Source organism: Euleptes europaea, chromosome 11 (assembly GCF_029931775.1).
Source record: "Euleptes europaea isolate rEulEur1 chromosome 11, rEulEur1.hap1, whole genome shotgun sequence".
Classification (NCBI taxonomy): Eukaryota; Metazoa; Chordata; class Lepidosauria; order Squamata; family Sphaerodactylidae; genus Euleptes; species Euleptes europaea.
The window spans coordinates 5,654,079-5,670,349 of NC_079322.1; the positions used below are offsets into that span (position 1 = coordinate 5,654,079).

The 16,271-nt window shown below is 44.0% G+C and overlaps 1 protein-coding gene across 1 annotated transcript in view; it reads right to left on the bottom strand.

The window, feature by feature from the left end:
• Window positions 1-648: 648 nt before the first annotated feature.
• The window catches only part of LOC130484762 (uncharacterized), a 45,895-nt gene continuing 30,272 nt past the window's right edge, over window positions 649-16,271 (bottom strand). Inside the window, exons 3-8 of the mRNA XM_056857847.1 lie at window positions 13,775-14,407; window positions 7,945-8,093; window positions 5,873-6,004; window positions 4,140-4,227; window positions 1,085-1,304; window positions 649-928 (exon numbers count right to left, since the gene is read on the bottom strand). Of these exons, the coding sequence (XP_056713825.1) occupies window positions 649-928; window positions 1,085-1,304; window positions 4,140-4,227; window positions 5,873-6,004; window positions 7,945-8,093; window positions 13,775-14,407 (1,502 nt within the window). The remainder of the gene's footprint in view (window positions 929-1,084; window positions 1,305-4,139; window positions 4,228-5,872; window positions 6,005-7,944; window positions 8,094-13,774; window positions 14,408-16,271) is intronic.

Here is a 16,271-nt window from a genome sequence, read left to right on the forward strand (position 1 = left end):
ATTAGCATAGTCTTTAAGGGGGGCAGAGTGCCTCAAACTTCGGAAATTGCAGAATTACCCGAATTAAAAGGTTAAAAAAAGGAACAATAGCCCGGCGTTAATCACCATTGGTACGTTCAAATCAAACCTAATCAAATGAGATGAATGGATCCTGGTTCAGGCAGGCTGACGGTACATTCAAATCCATCGCAGTTAATGAAAATTATTTAAGGTCATGGAAGCTGTGGAAGTCTGACTGGGCCTATGCATGTGGCAGAATGAGGTGGTTGGGTAGACTGTACTGCTTCAGTCTTGTTTTCATGTTTCCCATGTAAAAAAATGCCACAAGTAGAAAACCAGCGTATTAAGAAGAGAACGTCTCTGTGTGACCCCTTCTTGGTCCTTTTTAAAAATCTAGCACAGCCTTTAAATATACGATCATCCCCCTTCAGGCTGTCAGTAAGCCCTCATTCTGCTCCATGCTGAGACCAGGCCAGGCGTTCATTCTGAAGCACCGTGGGAGGGATTCGCCCACACCTTCACAGCACAGCGAGGCTTCGGTTTCCAAGGCAGAGAAAGTGCCCAAATCAGGCTTTAGGATCTATTCATGTCTTCACCCTCTGCCAAGTCCAGTTTAGCTGCAAGGTGCTGATTGACTCCTTCTACCAATTACTCTGTCTTTCTTTTCTTAATCACCCTACCACATTTCCAACAACAAAACACGCAGCATTTCACAGCAATGAAGACAAATACTGCTGCGCAAACAGTCAAGAATGCCAAGACGTCCAGGCAGTGATACTGGTACCAATTCAAGTGATGGGCGGCTGGCCTCAAGTGCTTGGCACTTTTGTGGCGCATGATAAACTCAATCCAAAAGATGGCTCGGTCCAGAGGCTTTATGGGCTGGTCATGGTGAATCTGAGACAGCCTGACAGCGTTTTCTTTGTACCTGGGGGAAAAGGGGAAACAAGAACAAACGGATTTCTGACCTGCAAGACTTTTCTTCTGCCAGACCCATTGCAAAAGTACTTCATCCTGCTCTAGACATTGTCTATAGACAATTACTTGCATCTTACTTCTAGGGAAGAGTTGGCAACTAACTCACGTAGAATTGTGAATGACAGCCTTCACGGCCTCCACCAAATCTTGGGCTGTCATTGTATGGAAGTTCAGATCCACAGCCATTCCCTTTGCACTCATGTGGACAATATTATCATGTTGATCAGCAAACAGGGGGATTCCAACCATGGGAATCCCATGGTAAATAGCTTCATAGATCCCATTCGTTCCACCGTGTGTTATAAATGCTTTGGTCTTGGGGTGTCCTGGAACAGAAGATGAACATGTTCTGACAGTTATTACGGGAAGCTACAAGAAGATGATTATTACTGATTCCTAGCGGCATATCTCAGCTCAGTCCAACTGACATGCAATCCTTGAAGGTTCATCATCCAATATAGATATTAAAACATTCCCAGAATAAGGAATTTGTTCTAATCTAGAGCAAAACCAACTTTTGATGGAGTTCAGCTGACCCTTGCTGACTCAGTTAAAAGCCCTGGGCTCATACTGGGTTCAGCTTTATTACTGGAGAAGCAAGTTAATGCAGCTGCAAAAAAGCCTTTCTACCAACTCAGCCTAGCAAGTAAGATGGCCCCTTACCTAATATGGCTGACCTGGCCACCTGGATCCATGCCTCAGTAACATTGAGACTAGACTACTGTAACGCCCTGTACTGTAAGACAAACACCCTCCTGCCTACTAGGGGAGGATGGAAATAAGTAACAGACCTGCCAGCAAAAAAATTAGCATACATGACTGCAGCCCTTATGCTGCTGCCTGCACAAAAGGGGACAAGCAAGAAGTAGGCGAAGGGCAGAGAAACATGAAGGAGCCCAGAAGATGTGTGTGGTGCCATGGTTAGGAGCGGCAGACTCTAATCTGGGTTCGATTCTCCACTCCTCCACATGCAGCCTGCTGGGTGACCTCAGGCCAGTCACAGTTTTCTCCAAACTCTCTCAGCCCACATGGAGGCAGGCAATGGCAAACCCCCTCTGAACGCCTCTTGCCTTCAAAACCCTACAGGTTGCCACAAATCAGCTGTGACTTGACAGCAAAAAAAAAAAAAAAAAGATGTGCAGCCAATCAGCTTTGTAAGACAGAGATGGCAAATTGTTCGTAGGAGTCTTACAAAATTTCTTCCCATCTGATTTCAGTCTGGAGTTCTATGGGTTCCAAATTACCCAATCTCATTTCTGGTGCAGCAGCAATGCATTAGCAATTCACAATTCTTGTTTTCAGTCTTTATTCAACTGCTGTACATGGCGGAGTTTTCTATCATCTCGAGTTCAAATCTCATTTTCTTACTGATGTGTGCTAGCACTTCTAAGTGCTCACAGTGCAAAAGGAATCTGGTACAAATACGTGATTTGTAGCACGGTTCCTTTTTGCTCAGATTTAATCAGTGCGCATATGCTGGCATACATCAGTAGCATGTGGGGGCGGGGAGAGAGAGATGTGAATTGAACAGTGCAGGAACTGTACCTAGGCCAGTCCTGAAACTGACTATACAAATTCTTCAAGCTAAAACAAAGGAAAGGAGAGTAAACCCCATAGTAATGATGGAGCAGGAGAAACTTGAAGAAGGCGGAGGTGTAAAAAACTGGCTACAAAGAATCAGCAAATTTGTATGAAATGCGAAAAAAAACAAGAGTAAGATTCAAAGTATTACAAGATGACAAGAAAAGAGGAGAGCTTGGTTTGCCAAACTTGAAATTATACTATCAAGCCTCACGTCTGGTTTGGATTGTTGATTGGATCAAATCTTCGATGGATAGAAAGCTGGTACTGGAAAGAGCAGATTCACAGGCTGGATTCCATAACATTTTATGGACCTCTAAACTGGCCACTGAGCTAGTTAAACAAAACAAACTTCGCAAGATTGTGATGTTTATTTATACAATATTTATAAAAAGAGGATAAGCCCATCCCCACCTACAATAATGTCTCTGCTGGAAGCTTACCATATTTAACCTATCTTGATATGACTGACAAGTCAGAGGAAATTAAACAAATGTTGTCTTGAAAAAGGAGAGTAAAGACTTAAATTGGTTGACATATCTTCAGTTGAGACCAAGATTTAAAGAAGACTGTCTCGAAACTGGCAGTCTGAGACCACAAACAAAATTCAAAATTATGATAACCAAGCATCAAGACCACTTACTTGGGAGGATTTACAAACTATTATTAAGATACGAAACAGAAATGGAACAAGAAAAGACAAACATGATTAAACGGATGCAGAATTTCTGAGAAATGATAGCAATGGAGAAATAGGAAGCATTATGTACCACGGAGTTGAAGTTTACAGCCAGTCAGGAAATTCTGGAAAACTGGTATAAGATGTTTTACAGATGTTATCTTACTCCTAATATGATAAAGAAGATGAATAAAAAAATAAAAACAAGTCAAGCGGCTTGTTGGAAATGTAATGCATTAGACTGTTATTATTACTATGCATGGTGGACCTGTTTGAAATTACAGACATATTGGAGAACCATCCATCCACCAGGAATTCAAAAAGATGATTCAGCAAAAATCTCCCCTTGATGCCGAGAATATGTTGTTAGGCATTATACCATCAAAACTCCCTTTGCAACTCAAAGATTTATTCAAATATGCCACAACTGCCACTAGGGTGGTTTTAGAGAGGAAATGGAAGCAATCACTCCTCCCAGATACAGAAGAATGGAAGGACAAATTAATGGAATATGCCATTATGGCAAAAATTACCAATATGATAAACACAAGTAATGATACGACTTTTGAGCAGCATTATGAGAAATGGAAATTATTTTAGAATTATGATGAGGCTCATGGCTAATAAATACGAAGTGAAAAATTAGATAGTATTTAGTGGTATTGTAATGTCACTTCAATTTTACATTTAGACAATTATTTGGTTTGTTGACATATTAACTATACATAAATGGCGACCACTTATCGATCACGTTATATCTATAACTTGCCCAAATACTGAAACGCAAAGTAATATTGTTTGCTTGAATTGCATTAGAATTTTTTTTTAAATTGTATGTTAGATATCTTTATTCTTCTCCTTTCCCCGTTTTCCTTCTGTAGTCTGCAACATAAAGACTCACCAAGAAGATCGTTTTGTGGTATCCAGTCATAAAGCCTGGTGTTGGATCCTAATGTTTCCGGCCTTTTCCCTTTGTACCTCCAAAGCACCTGGAATAGAGTCATTGAAAGAGTGTTCCATTATAGTCCAAGCTGCAAAAAGAATTCCTCTTGATATTGGCCCAGAGGCTTTTTACACATTTTGCAGCCAACTTATGACGACCCTGTAAGGTTTGCTGTGCCAGCGCTTACTGGGGAGTGGTTGGAAATGGCTAAGACTCTGCCCTCCTCAGATTTCACCACAAAATCTCCAGAATTTTCCCTTCGTGGAGCTAACAACATGTCAGGCCTCAGCAAGTCGATGCGTTCCAGGCAATAACTTTCCTCCAGACTATACAGCGAGTTAAAAGTTTATTTCAGAAGAACAGCGATTTCAGCAGGTCAAAAGACTTAGGGCTAGCATACAGGTATGGGGAAATATTGAAACATATATAGGGTGAATAAAATGGGGTTGATTGGATTATTGGAAACAAAGGCACAATACCGAAGCAAACTACCGGTAAAGACTTGAGCAAAAGTATTCAGAGTAAAATGCGTGTGTTAAGTGGCTGATCTTCCCGGGCTCCCAGTATTGTTCTATGGGACCTGGTATCAGATCAGCCATTACCGGGGCAGGTCTCCATTGAGCTGCAGATCTTGGGCAGGAGACCAGGTGCAAACGGGGAGGGACGGAGTGCAAAAGGACTCCATTTTGTCCGTGGGGGAAACCATCTTGTTTCTATCCGAGGCCGGCGGAGAGCCTATCTGACACAACACTAGTCAGGCCTGGCCCCAGTGAGGCATCCCTCAAAAGCCAAAGAATAGGCCTGGAAAGGGCCCTGCCCTCTCCCCCTGCCTTTTACTCACTGAAACAGAAGCCTGAAATTCTGTGGTTACCTAGCAACAGCCACTAAGGGAATCTGTGGCTTAAAGGTGCAGGTGCTCCTTTTATCATTTTTGGGTTTTTTGGAATCCCCCTCCCATGTATTTTATTTTTTTAGATTTCATATTTTTCTCCAAACTTGGGTCCTTTTCAGGTTTGCAGAAAGATCTGTCTTGCCGGTTCACAGCTCCAGTCACCAGATTTAAGTATCCAAACTTTGGCCAACTTCGCTATCAGAATATAAGATATTGCAGTCTAGACAAACACACATCTTATCAGATTTAATATTACATAATTCAGATGTCATATTATCTCATGAGCCTCATGAGCCTCAGCATATTATCTCGCACCTGGTTGGCCCCTGTGTGAACAGACTACTGGACTTGATGGGCCTTGGTCTGATCCAGCAGGGCCTTTCTTATGTTCTCATTTATTATGCCTTATTCTATTAGACATTCTTTTGTCTGCCTTTGTCTGCTTCTTTAAGTAGTGAACTTCTTTATCTCTAATTTTTTTTTTACTTAAAAATTAATTTCACAGCTCACATGGAGGGGGAGAGAAACAGCATACAAAATGAATTGAAAATACACCAAATATGCCATTTGTTCTCTTACCAGAAATGTCATAGCCCCCCCACCCCCACCCCAGTAAACATTACTAGTACAGGGATAAATCAGTGAAATAAAAACCACGATGGGGTAGGAGTGGACAATAAGAGCATGAAGAAGCAAGTGTGAGGGAAACAGAATCAGAATGTTGAGAACTATATTTTTACAGGATTCGAACAAAATATTCTTGATCAAAGTAGGTGAAGCAGGTGGCCAAGGAACTAACCTTTTGTGGAATTTGGCTGAGTGCTGAAGCTATCATATTACTCTTTTCATCTGTTAAGTTATGAACCATTGATCCAAGAGAAAAGACCACAATGCCATGTTCCCCTGAGCTCTGGACGAATTCTTCAATTTCCTGTTAGAAGACAAAAATCATTAAAACTTCCTTTATGAACCTTTTCTGTTTGGAAATTATACATGTGTTGTAGTAGTTAAAAGTTGTTGTTGGCTGGCTGGAAAATCCTGAGGGAGAATGTGGTCTTGATGTTATGAGGTCTCATTTAGCTTGACATCCCCCTGAAGTTTCAGTGTTTCTTTAAAGATAAATAATGAAGGTTAAGCAGATAAACCTTCCCTACCTTTATTAATGGGAGAGTGGGGGTATGTTCTAATTCATACTGCACAACTTCCTCAGGGGGCTGATCTGAGTTTTGTGCAGTCTTCATTGATAAGCCTGATTCTAGGCTGTCCCACTTCAGACAACAATGTGGTTAAATGCTCCTCCGTACCCCCAAAAATCCCTGCAAAAAAACCCGAGGTAAGGCTAGGCACAACCCCTTTGCCCAAACATCTACTTTTCTATGTTGAGGGAATTTTGTACTGGAAGGAAGCAATCATGTAGAGCTCCCATCTGCACTCTGAAAAATCCATATATAAATTTATCGCTTTAGTGAGAGCTGAACTGAACTGTGTGCCTTATAATATACCCCAGAATCCTTGACGATGCACAGGGCTTTAAGCAGGCAAGGTAATGCAGAAAGGTGTCTCTAAAGGCCACACAGCAATGGGATACCATTCAGCCAGCTCCAGGTCTCCATGAACCCCACCGAGGGAGCAAGATGCATGTGAGAGGAATGAGCTGTTTGCTCAGGAGAGTGACAGGAGCCCCGGAAAAAGCAAGGATGGAAGCATCAGCAACACCCACTCTGGGATGCTGGTTAGTTCACTGGGGAGAAATAGGAACAAGGGTTTCAAGATCCACCCTAGGGTTACCAACCTCCAGTTAGGAGCTGGAGATCTCCTGGAATTACAACAGATCTCCAAACAACAGAGATTAGTTCCCCTGGAGAAAATAGTTGCTCTGGAGGGTGGACTGTATGGAATCATACCCTGCTAAGGTCCCTCCCATCCCCAAATCTCCAAGAATTTCCTAACCAGGAGTTGGCAACCAAGAGAGACAGAGTATATGGCTGCAGGGCAAAGAGATTAAAAAAACCCTATGTGCATCATTACAGCAATTTATTGAGATGTATTAATCCCAAATTGCAAGATGGTAAACAAATATGTACATGTATCACAGTCCACCAGAATTCAAAAGTCCTCCTCTGTAGCAATGACTTATCAGATGCAAGAAATCTTCACAATCCTTTCAGTAAAGGAGAACCATTGGGCAGTAACCAATTAAATCTGTATTTCCCTTGAGGATAAGACGGGCTGCCCAATGGTGTGCACTTCCTTGAATAAGGGCTGGAAGTTGTGTGTGAGGGGATGAGATGCATGGAATTTAGTACAGACAAATTGCCTTCCTTCTCAACTTAATTCTCAAATCTTGGAGGCTTCCCATGGATGACAGAGAAAAGCAGGGGAGCTGAGGCTCGGCTCTGGGGGAGGGCAGGATCAGGACGGAGGTGGCCACGCATCTGGTCATCCTTCCAGAGCCTCCACATCCCTCCCCACTCCCAGGCTTGGTTTCTATTGTCTTAAACCTGCATGATCATACCAAAGCCACAATTTCCCTTAGGATTGCCAAGTCAGGTTTGGGAAACTGCTGGAGGTTTTGGGGGTGGAGCTGGGGAGGTCGGGTTTGGGAAAGGGAGAGACCTCAGCAGGGTACACTGCCATAGAGCAAACCATCTGTTTTCTCCGGGGAAACTGATTTCTGTAGAGATCAGTCAGCAGGAGATCTCCATCTAGTACCTGGCGGTTGGCAGCCCCATCTACCCACCAATCTCCAGGAATTTCCAAACCCAGAGCTGGCAACCATGCAGCCACCCCCACCACCTTTTTCACGAGGAACTGTAAACTAGCACCAGATTCACTTCTCACGGCTGAGCGGGAGGCAACACCGAGCGTTACCTCCGGCAAAGGCTTGGCCGGCTTGCAGTGCAGACCCCCAACAAATTCAAAATTGGGGAGGAGAGGCCGAGGGAATTCAAAGTCCCAGTAGGTCCGGATCAGCCACAGCTCTGCTTTCCCCATCGTTTCACACAGCGTCGTGGGCCTCCCTACGAATGAAAAGGAGGATGGTTAAATTTAGCTTGTCCTGCTTCACAGATTGACAGGATTTGGCAAGAGGGATTTATATGTATGAGACTCATGTGCGAACAGAAATTCACCCCCACTTCACATTTTTAGGAAATGAAATTGTGAATCATCCCACAGTATTTCTGCAAACAAGGCCCATAAGATTCTATGAACCTATGAATTTATAATATTGTCGAAGGCTTTCACGGTCAGAGTTCATTGGTTCTTGTAGGTTATCCGGGCTGTGTAACCGTGGTCTTGGAATTTTCTTTCCTGGAAAGAAAATTCCAAGACCACGGTTACACAGCCCGGATAACCTACAAGAACCTATGAATTTATGTTTGCAAATGTTTGCAAATGTGTCTCATACATGTAAATCCCTCTTTTTAAGGGGCTAAAGTAAATCCCTCTTTTTAAGGGGCTAAAGTGAACGTCAATAGATGGTCCCTTTTCCCCCCTTGTTTATTTGAAGAGGCCTTTTTTGTTTCCTTTTAGAAGTGCAGCTGCAGGGCTCGCTTTGTCAAAGGGAAGAACAGTGGCATGGTAGAGAGGGGGAGGTATTTTTAACCCTTTCCCCCATGTTGTTTTCTTACTGAAAAAAATCACCTCCCCTCTCCTCAGTAGCTGCTTTGGTGTTTTTCCTGCCCATCCCAGTAGATCTTTCCTTGCCCATTTCCCAAACATCTTTGCCTTTCCCCTCTCTCCTCTAGCTCAGAGATGTCCTGTGTTGGGTTTTGGCAATTCCTATAGACAGTTGCCAGCAGGAAGGTCCGTGGCTCAGTAGCAGAGCATCTGCTTGGCATGCAGAAGGTCCCAGGTTCAATCCTTGGCATCTCATGCTAAAGGATCTGCTGTTAGATCATGTGAAAGACCCTGAAGAGCTGCTGCCAAAGTAGACAATACTGACTTTGATGGACCGATTCAGTATAAGGCAGCTTCATGTTTTCACCTGTGTTCGAGAAGCAAAGTGGTGTGGTAGGGACTCCCCCTGGCAGTGGGGAGTCCTTAAACAGGAGAGATAATAGAAATCTCTTGACTCATTTTTAAAATCTCTAGCTGAAACATTACTTGAAAAGAATTTCTTCTCATTTAATGGTATATTTACATTGTCAGATTAAAGGTATTGCAATGGCCCCAGATGTTGCCAATTTATATATGGGCAATTTTGAAAATAAATTTATTTACTCTGCCAGGAATCCTTTCCACGGTTGTATCATTAAATGTTAGTGGTACCGTCCTAGATGATGTCCTTCATTATGGAAAGGCGACCACAGAAGCTTCCTAGAGTTTTATCGTTGGCTGGATGTACAAGATGAAAATATTAAATTTGACCACCATGGGGATGACAAGATAATTAATGTTTTAGATGTCAAGATCATAAGGAACATTAGAAATCCTTTTTGAGATATGACAGACCCCACCCTAAACATATGAGGAATAACTTACCATTCGACCAATTCTTAATGACCTAGAAGAAATTGTTCAAATATTTTTTACTACAAAAGGGAAGCTTCAATTTTTAAACACAATTTATCTATTGGTTCTCGTAGGTTATCGGGGCTGTGTAACCGTGGTCTTGGTATTTTCTTTCCTGATGTTTCGCCAGCAGCTGTGGCAGGCATCTTCAGAGGAGTAACACTGAAGGACAGTGTCTCTCAGTGTCAAGTGTGTAGGAAGAGTAATATATAGTCAGAAAGGGGTTGGGTTTGAGCTGAATCATTGTCCTGCAAAAAGTATCAAAGGTAATGTGCTAATCATTGTCCTTAAGACTACAGTCCACAATAGCCATGCAGATTAGCTTTGGATTTCACACATTAACAGATCACTTCAGGATACAATGGTTCCATATTAACATACCACACCCTCATTAGCACATTATCTTGATACTTACAGGACAATGATTTGCACATTACCTTTGATACTTTTTGCAGGACAATGATTCAGCTCAAACCCAACCCCTTTCTGACTATATATTACTCTTCCTACACACTTGACACTGAGAGACACTGTCCTTCAGTGTTACTCCTCTGAAGATGCCTGCCACAGCTGTTGGCGAAACGTCAGGAAAGAAAATACCAAGACCACGGTTACACAGCCCGGATAACCTACGAGAACCAATGAACTCTGACCGTGAAAGCCTTCGACAATACAATTTATCTAATTGTAGTATATTACTATCTGCATAATCAAAAGCCTTGGCAACAGACAGAAAGAAGTTACTTCTGAACAATGGGAAAACGGAACGTGACAGGATTATGAATGAATGAATGAATGAATGAATGAATGAATGAATGAATGAATGAATGAATGATATGTGGTGGTGGAAATAGCCGGCAAGTCGCAGCTGACTTATGGCAACTCTGTAGGGTTTTCTAGGCAGGAGAATTTTGGAGGTGGTTTGCCATTGCTTGCCTCTGCATTATGACCCTAGTATTCCATGGGGGTCTCTCATCCAAATACTAACCACTACACCACGCTGGCTCAGTCAGGATTATATATAGTCTTTGTTATAATAATATGTGTGGATCTAAAATTTGTAAAAATTGGTATGTGCTAGAGCAGTGTTCCCCAACCCCCGGGTCGCGGACCGGTGCCGGTCCGTGGATCAATCGGCACCGGGCCGCCCGAGGAACTTCAAATCATTTCACTGTGGCGGGCGGCCGAGGCGCAGAGCATTGTGCCCTCCCAAGCCCGCCCTTTGTGTGACAATAGCGAATGAATAGCGAATGAAAACCTCACGCCATTGGCCGAGGAGGAGGCGCCACGGAGGACTGAGGACTCGAGGTCGGAGACGCAGGGACTGAAGAGAAGCTGCCGTGAGGTAAGTGCACGGAGGGGGGGACTCAGCACTATCAAACGGAAAGAGGAGCAGCAGTGGTTTTATTAGAATGCCCTCTCATTCACCCAGGCCTATTGCACTTATTTAGGTCAACAACTCCTGGGTCGAATGTGTTTGTGCGGGTTCAGGCATAAGTGCACGGAGGGGGGGGCGGGGGTTCTCTGCTATTGAGGAGACTCAGCACTATGGCGCGATGATCTCTGTATTGAAAGGGGGAATGCTGGGGCATCTCTGCATTGAAAGGGGCGCGATGATCTCTGTATTGAAAGGGGGAATGCTGGCATCTCTGTATTGAAAGGGGGAACGCTGGCATCTCTGCATTGAAAGGGGGGAACGCTGGCATCTCTGTATTGAAAGGGGAACGCTGGCATCTCTGTATTGAAAGGGGGCACAGTCATCTTTTGTGATTTATATAAATTAAATTAAATTAAAATTATTAAATCAAAACAAGCGGGCCACGGAAAAAGTATCAAACATTTACCGGTCCGCGGCGATAAAAAGGTTGGGGAGCACTGTGCTAGAGAATATCCCCTTATGTGATAATAAACCTATGATTGCTTTTAGGAGAATTAAGAATCAGAGGGAATACCTAGTTCATAGGGAGCCAGCATGGTGTAGTGGTTAAGAGCAGAGGACCCTAATCTGGAGAACCAGGTTTGATTCCCCACTCCTCCACATGAAGCCTGCTGGGTGACCTCGGGCCAGTCATAGTTCTCTCAGAACTCTCTCAGCTCACCTGGAGGCAGGCAATGGCAAACCACTTCTGAATGTCTCTTGCCTTGAAAACCCCACTTTGGTTGCCATAAGTTGGCTAGATGGCACTTTCTACCACCACCAATCCCCCCAGGGATGTTTTGCCTGTGGAAATTGTAATTGATGTAAGTTAAAATGCAACATGAATCCTTATCCTTTGGATAAGAAAATATGTACTAAAGGATCTTTCAACATGTAACTCTACAGAGGTTATATATATCATCCAATGCCCCTGTAACAAACTCGATGTTGGAAAACAATAAGAAACTTATGAACAAGCAGAGTAGAACATAAAAGTAATATTTAATTGAACAGAACAAGTGCCCAATGTCTAAAAAATTAATTGAAAACAATCATGGTCCCTATGACTTTTGGGCTGTGTAAAAATTAACTTGTCAAAACGAGAGGCTAAAATTCAGATTTGGGTCTAATGGATCTGAAATTTTTTGAGAAATCTGGATATTTCCAAAACCCCATATTGAGAATATCTAGATTCCTGAAAAAATCGGGCCCATTAGACCCAAATCCAAATTTTACTCCCTCTCCCCTCACTTAGCTTGAATCAAGCGGCTGCAGTGGCCGCCACCAAGCCCCACGTGGAGGCCAGAGGTGGTGGCGGTGGCTGGCACAGAGCTGCCCACTGCTTCCGAGACCCGTGTGGAGTTCAGAGGGGGCAGAGGCAGAGTTCTGCGCTGGCCTGGAGCAGGTAAATAAGGGGAGGAGAGGGAGAGAGTGCAAGGGGAGAGGAGATTCCCTCCAGTCCTTAAAAAATTAAATTGCAGCAGGGCTAAAGCAGCCCGAAAAATGCCCCAAAATATTCTGCATTATTCAGGATCCACTTCTGGGCTCCCTTTAAATTGCCGTCATTTTTTGGGGAGAAAAACCCACCCCAAAATACTGATAAGGTATATAACCATGTATATATCTAATATCAATGTATGGCCCCCATTTGCAGATACCTAAATCTGCAGATGGGGGCCACCAACACTAAACAGATTTTTCTGAAAAACTCAGGGAACTCCCCAGGTTTGCAGAAAATCTGAAATGTTAAAAAAAATACATTGTGGTTTTAAATTCTGCTCAAATTTTTTAAAGCGTCTGCACATGCACCATCAGCCTTGGCATTTTTCTCCCTCCCCTTCAAGCCATCCACCTCTCCCTGAGTATCACGGGTCCAGTCTGGCCTTTCCTCCATGGCTTTCCATGGGCTGGCCTAATAAAGGATTGCCTGGGAGTGGGCTGACCCTGGACTCCTCCAATAACCTCCCTTCAGGGGTGAGCCCATGGTGAGTGAGGAGTATCTGGGCCAATGGCCTCCCTGCCTGGGCCCTCCACGCTCTTGTCTTGCCCTCCCTGGCGTTTTCAAGAGACTGTTCTGCTGGCTTTGGCAGGCCTCCCCTCTGGCCCGTCCCCAGCTGCCTTCGGCCACCAGAGCCTCGTCTCCCTTCTGAGGCACACACCAGGCCTGCCAGTTTCTTTGGCCGCCACTGTTGGCACATTTCCAGGCATGGCCTTGCCCTTGCTCCTTTCTCCACAGCCCCTGGCTGGGCTGCGTCCCTCAACAGGGGCTGGGTGAAGCAGGAGTGCCGTACACACACACCCCAAGACCATTCTGGAGCAGGTGGGTGTGGGGGGTTTGGCCACCACCACTACACAGACATATCACAGGAAGTCATGATATAACTGCAGATATGGAAGCCTTGAGATAACTTGCCATTACAGATTTCATGTATTGGTTTAAAATATTTATACCCTACCTTTTCACAGTACCCAAGATTGCTTACAAAATACAAGCATTGAAAAGATAATTAAAACACATAACGTATCTCAAGCCAACTGCTTACATGTTGCTTCACACGTGCATGCCGTATTTGACTGCATCACCAAGTGATGACTTGCAAGTATGAAGCAGCCTTTACAAACTCATAGAGAGAACTTTCATACCACCTTAAACACAAAATCAGTTGATACATGACTCAAGCATGACCAAACCATGTGCATGTATGAACTGACTCTTTTTTGAAGTGGGTGTCAAAAATACTGTCACCGGAACTAGGAGCCCGTTTTTACCTAGGACATCACTGTAGTACTGGTTCCAGTCTCCTACAAGTACTTGATGGAAAATGAAGTCAAGAGAGATATAAAGGAGGAGATTTTTCATCCTCTCTGTGAAGGACATCCTGTCCACTAGCCCAGAGGTGGCTGCTGGGACGTATGAAGGAGGGGCCGGGAGGCCCCCACAGAGACGCTCCACTGTGTTTCCTAAAGAAAACCTTAAGGAATACACAAACGGAATCCGTAGCTTCTCAGCCACCAGCTCGCCACCAGGCATGAGGGGATCTGCAATGAGAAGGTCAAAGCCAGACGACTGCAGCTTCTTCATTAGTTTTTCATTCAAAACAACCGTGTCGCAGAGAATTTTGTTCTTGGAGATCAGCTCCACAGCTAAGCCATAAAACGTGGAGGAAAATTCCCACAAAGACATTTTAGGCTGCTCATACAGCGACATATGCAAAATCTTCAGCAACAAAGCATCCATCTCTGCTTTCGGGAATGGAACCGTGACCTCTTCCAAGTGGAAAGGGGAAGGTTGGTTGGAGTCAGTTATCTGGAAGTATGAAGGCAGCAGCACGGTTACCCGATGGCCCCTGGCGGTGAGCTCTTCCATGATCACCTTCAGATTGATCCAGTGGCTGTTATCGGCTGGCCAGATGAGCACTTTCCCAGCAGAGGCTGAACCCAAGCAGAACATCAGAACCAAGGAGTGTCCCGGGCCCCATTTCACAGGCAACATGCTCCCGCTTTCCTCAGCCCAATTCAGAGCACGGCACTGTAACAGGCCAAGCCCCGTGCAGGAGGGCATTTCCTCATTACCCAACTTCATGCAGGGCACGCCTTCGTTACACAACTTTCCGCTTTGGCAAAGCTTTGTCACGCTGTGAACAAAGTCCATCAAGGAAACTTGCTGGAGCAAGATCCTGACGAGTCTGGCCAGACAAAAAGATTTGTGATTATTGCTCCACCTGCTGAAAGTTAGTAAAAACTACCACTGTGTAACGAAGGCATGCCCTGCATGAAGTTGGGTAATGAGGGAATGCCCTCCTGCACGGGGCTTGGCCTATTACCAAAGTCATCCAGCAATCTTCCAAGGCAGAGTAGGGACTTTAACCTGCTAACGTGACTTACATGAGGAGAAAAGCATCTAGTGTAATATTAGTGGATTTCTCTATCAAACAGCTGCTTAAGGCAATCCCAACAGACAGCAGCTTGATTTCCTGAATACTCTGGGGAGATATAAATAAAGCTTCTTTGAACTTTCAGAGCTTCTTACACCCTTTTGCCATAAATTCAGGTTTACAGGATAATAGACAAACCTCTTGAAATTGCCTTCGCATTCATAAACCCAGGAAGGGCTATTTGTCAATCTCCTGGCTACTATCAGCAGATTTGTATCAAGAATGCCACCTTGTCTAAATCAATCACTCTCCATCAAACCCATCTTAGGTATGCTTATTTAGGTGTCCCTTCCACAGTAGAGGGCTGCACCATCCTATCACAGCCTGGATTCTGGACTTGTGGCAATGGGGTCCCTTAAAAGGCACCAATCAGAACACAACCAAATGTCCACCGACAGGCAGCCCTGTTCTGAGGCTTTAGCCCATTTTTGTAGTTGGTTCACTTCCAGAACCATCTTCTATTGACAAGAATATGAAGTTACTCTTCCTCTTCAAGACAAATGGCTTCCTTCCTGAAATTGTCCATCTATGTCCTTTTTACCTTCTCTTAGCTTCTCCATTCCCCTGCCATGACTGGTTTGCCTTACTGCTTGCCATGGCACCCTGGTTAGGCTCCCCGGTTAGGAGTTTCCTTGTTTCTACCCCAAGTTCCATTTTTGTCTATGTTGCTGCAGCCTGCCCCCCGTTCAGGCAACCCCTCACCTACCTTGTCTCTCTAGGTTGGTTTGCTCTGGACTAGTCAAGTGAGAGGAACATGATTTGGAGTAAAAAGCAACTATAACTGTGTAGCTAGCTTGAAGTAATGCAGCCACACATTAAGACTGTGCAAAGTGAATGTGTGTTTTTGGCCTCTATCTGCTTTTCATATAGACTATTTAGTCTGTAGCTTGGCTAGGGCAATATAGTTACTTGCTAGTTAAGTGCTGGTCTCCCGTCCATCCTTTCTATATTTGAGATTGATTGTGCCAAACTGAAAGTTATGTATGCAACAATATGCAACAGATCTTCTTATCCCCTGAGCTCGTGTAGAGGGCATTCGCAAGTGACAGGCCCGATGCAAAGGCTGATTTGGGTAACAGGGAATGTCCCTTAACATGAGTGAAATTCATCACGACATTCACCATGACTATCACGTCCCTTAAAAATGATCAGAAAATTGATCATCAGCAGCAAATAGTCCCATTAATAGTTGCATAAATAGTACTCCCATTAATAGTTACATAAACTAAGTAATACACATGCATGATTAAGCTTTGGTAGACAATAGAAACAAAGTGAATGCAGGTTTGGGAGTGTTGTGACACATGTTTGACACAACAGTAAAACAGGGT